The following is a 1,526-nucleotide window of genomic DNA, read 5'->3' on the forward strand; positions in this document are numbered from 1 at the left end:
ATGACCCCTGTCCCAGGAGGGATATGACCCCTGTCCCAGGGTGAAGCTGGGCTCTGGGACCCAGGAGGGTCACTGAGAATGAGGAGTGTGAGCCTCATGGGGGCCTAAGGAGGCTCTCGGCTCCAAAGCACCCCTAACAGCCCCATCCCCCTAGGAGGTGGGCAGATAAGCTCAGAGGCAGGGTCCCCACCAGCCTGCGGCCTACTCACCGCAGCCCATGCTCCAGGCTGCCACGAGCAGCAGCTGCACAGCCCAGCGAGAGGCCATTGCTCCGTGGTCAGGAGCAACGAGAGACAGCCAGCCTCACATCAAGGATTTATACCCAGCCCCTTGGGCACCAGCTTCTGGGCGGTGGCAGAACTGGCCGTGTGAGTCAGGAAGGCGGTACAGGGCCCAGTGGGGAGGCAGCTGGCAGGAATATGGCAGGCAGGCAGGGAGCTGGATCTGGGAGTTCTGAGGACGATGACCCTGCCCTCTGCTTGCACACCTCCAACACTGGGGAACTCACTCTTCCCCAGCCATGTCCAGTGGTCCTGGGACAGCTCTGACAGAGAAGGCCTTTCCCACTGAGCTCAGACTGCCCCTCGGATGAGCCGCCATGTCCTGACTGTGCCTCTGGGGTTCACATAGGCCACCCAGCCCCAACCTGGGGGACCCTTAAGACCCGGGTCAGTGTGGTCTCTGCCCTTGTTGCTCTAGCCCTGCCTGGCACCCCCTCCCTGCAGCCTGGCCTGCAGCCCTCTCCACAGACGTCTACCTGGTCTGTGTACACCTGATACACACCTGCAAAGTAGAGGCCAGAGGTAGGAAGCAGGTGTCAGGTGACGGTAGCGTGGGGCAGCTAGACTCCTCTCAGGCTGACAAGGTTGGGCCCAGGAGTGGCCCCTCATCACTGCCAGCCCCTTCCCACTAATGACCTTTAGACCAAGCCTAAGTTTCTTGGTTTTAGGTTCCTGACAATAGGATTCTGCTCATCCTCCAGCCTCCTGGCCTGACTGTGTTGTCTGCTCTTTACTGCATGCCCCCCACCACACCCTGTTCCATATCCATGCCTGCCTATGCCATGCCACTCAGTGACCACATTACCTGGTCTGCCATCTGATATCCCACATCTTCCCCATGCTGTGAGGCTCACTAAGGTGCTCCTCTCCACAGTCCTTCTAGGTATACCAGCCTCTCTGGTCTCTCTGTCCTGTGATGTCCTAATGGGTGGTTGCATAGATGGATGAGTTGATGGATGGATGGATGGATGGGGGATGGATGAATGGGGGATGAACAGGGGATGGATAGGGGATGGATGGGTGAATGAATGGGGGATGGATGGGTTGATGAATGGGTGGATGGGTGGATGGATGAGTGGGTGGATGGGTGGGGGATGAATATGGGATGGATGGGTGGATGGTGGGAGATGGATGGGAAATGGGTGGAGGATGTATGGGTGGATGGGTCGGGAATTAATAGAGGATGGATGGAGGATGGATGGATGGATGGGTGGGTGGGTGGATGGATGGGTGGATGGGGAATGG

The 1,526-nt window shown here is 58.6% G+C and overlaps 1 protein-coding gene across 1 annotated transcript in view; it reads right to left on the reverse strand.

Annotated features, from left to right (window-relative positions):
* The window catches only part of SLURP1 (secreted LY6/PLAUR domain containing 1), a 10,880-nt gene extending 10,593 nt beyond the window's left edge, over window positions 1-287 (reverse strand). Inside the window, exon 1 of the mRNA XM_011975612.1 lies at window positions 210-287. Coding sequence (XP_011831002.1) covers window positions 210-267 — 58 coding nt within the window. The 5' untranslated portion in view covers window positions 268-287. The remainder of the gene's footprint in view (window positions 1-209) is intronic.
* Window positions 288-1,526: the final 1,239 nt, after the last annotated feature.

The sequence above is a fragment of the Mandrillus leucophaeus genome, unplaced genomic scaffold, assembly GCF_000951045.1.
Source record: "Mandrillus leucophaeus isolate KB7577 unplaced genomic scaffold, Mleu.le_1.0 Scaffold158, whole genome shotgun sequence".
NCBI lineage: Eukaryota > Metazoa > Chordata > Mammalia > Primates > Cercopithecidae > Mandrillus > Mandrillus leucophaeus.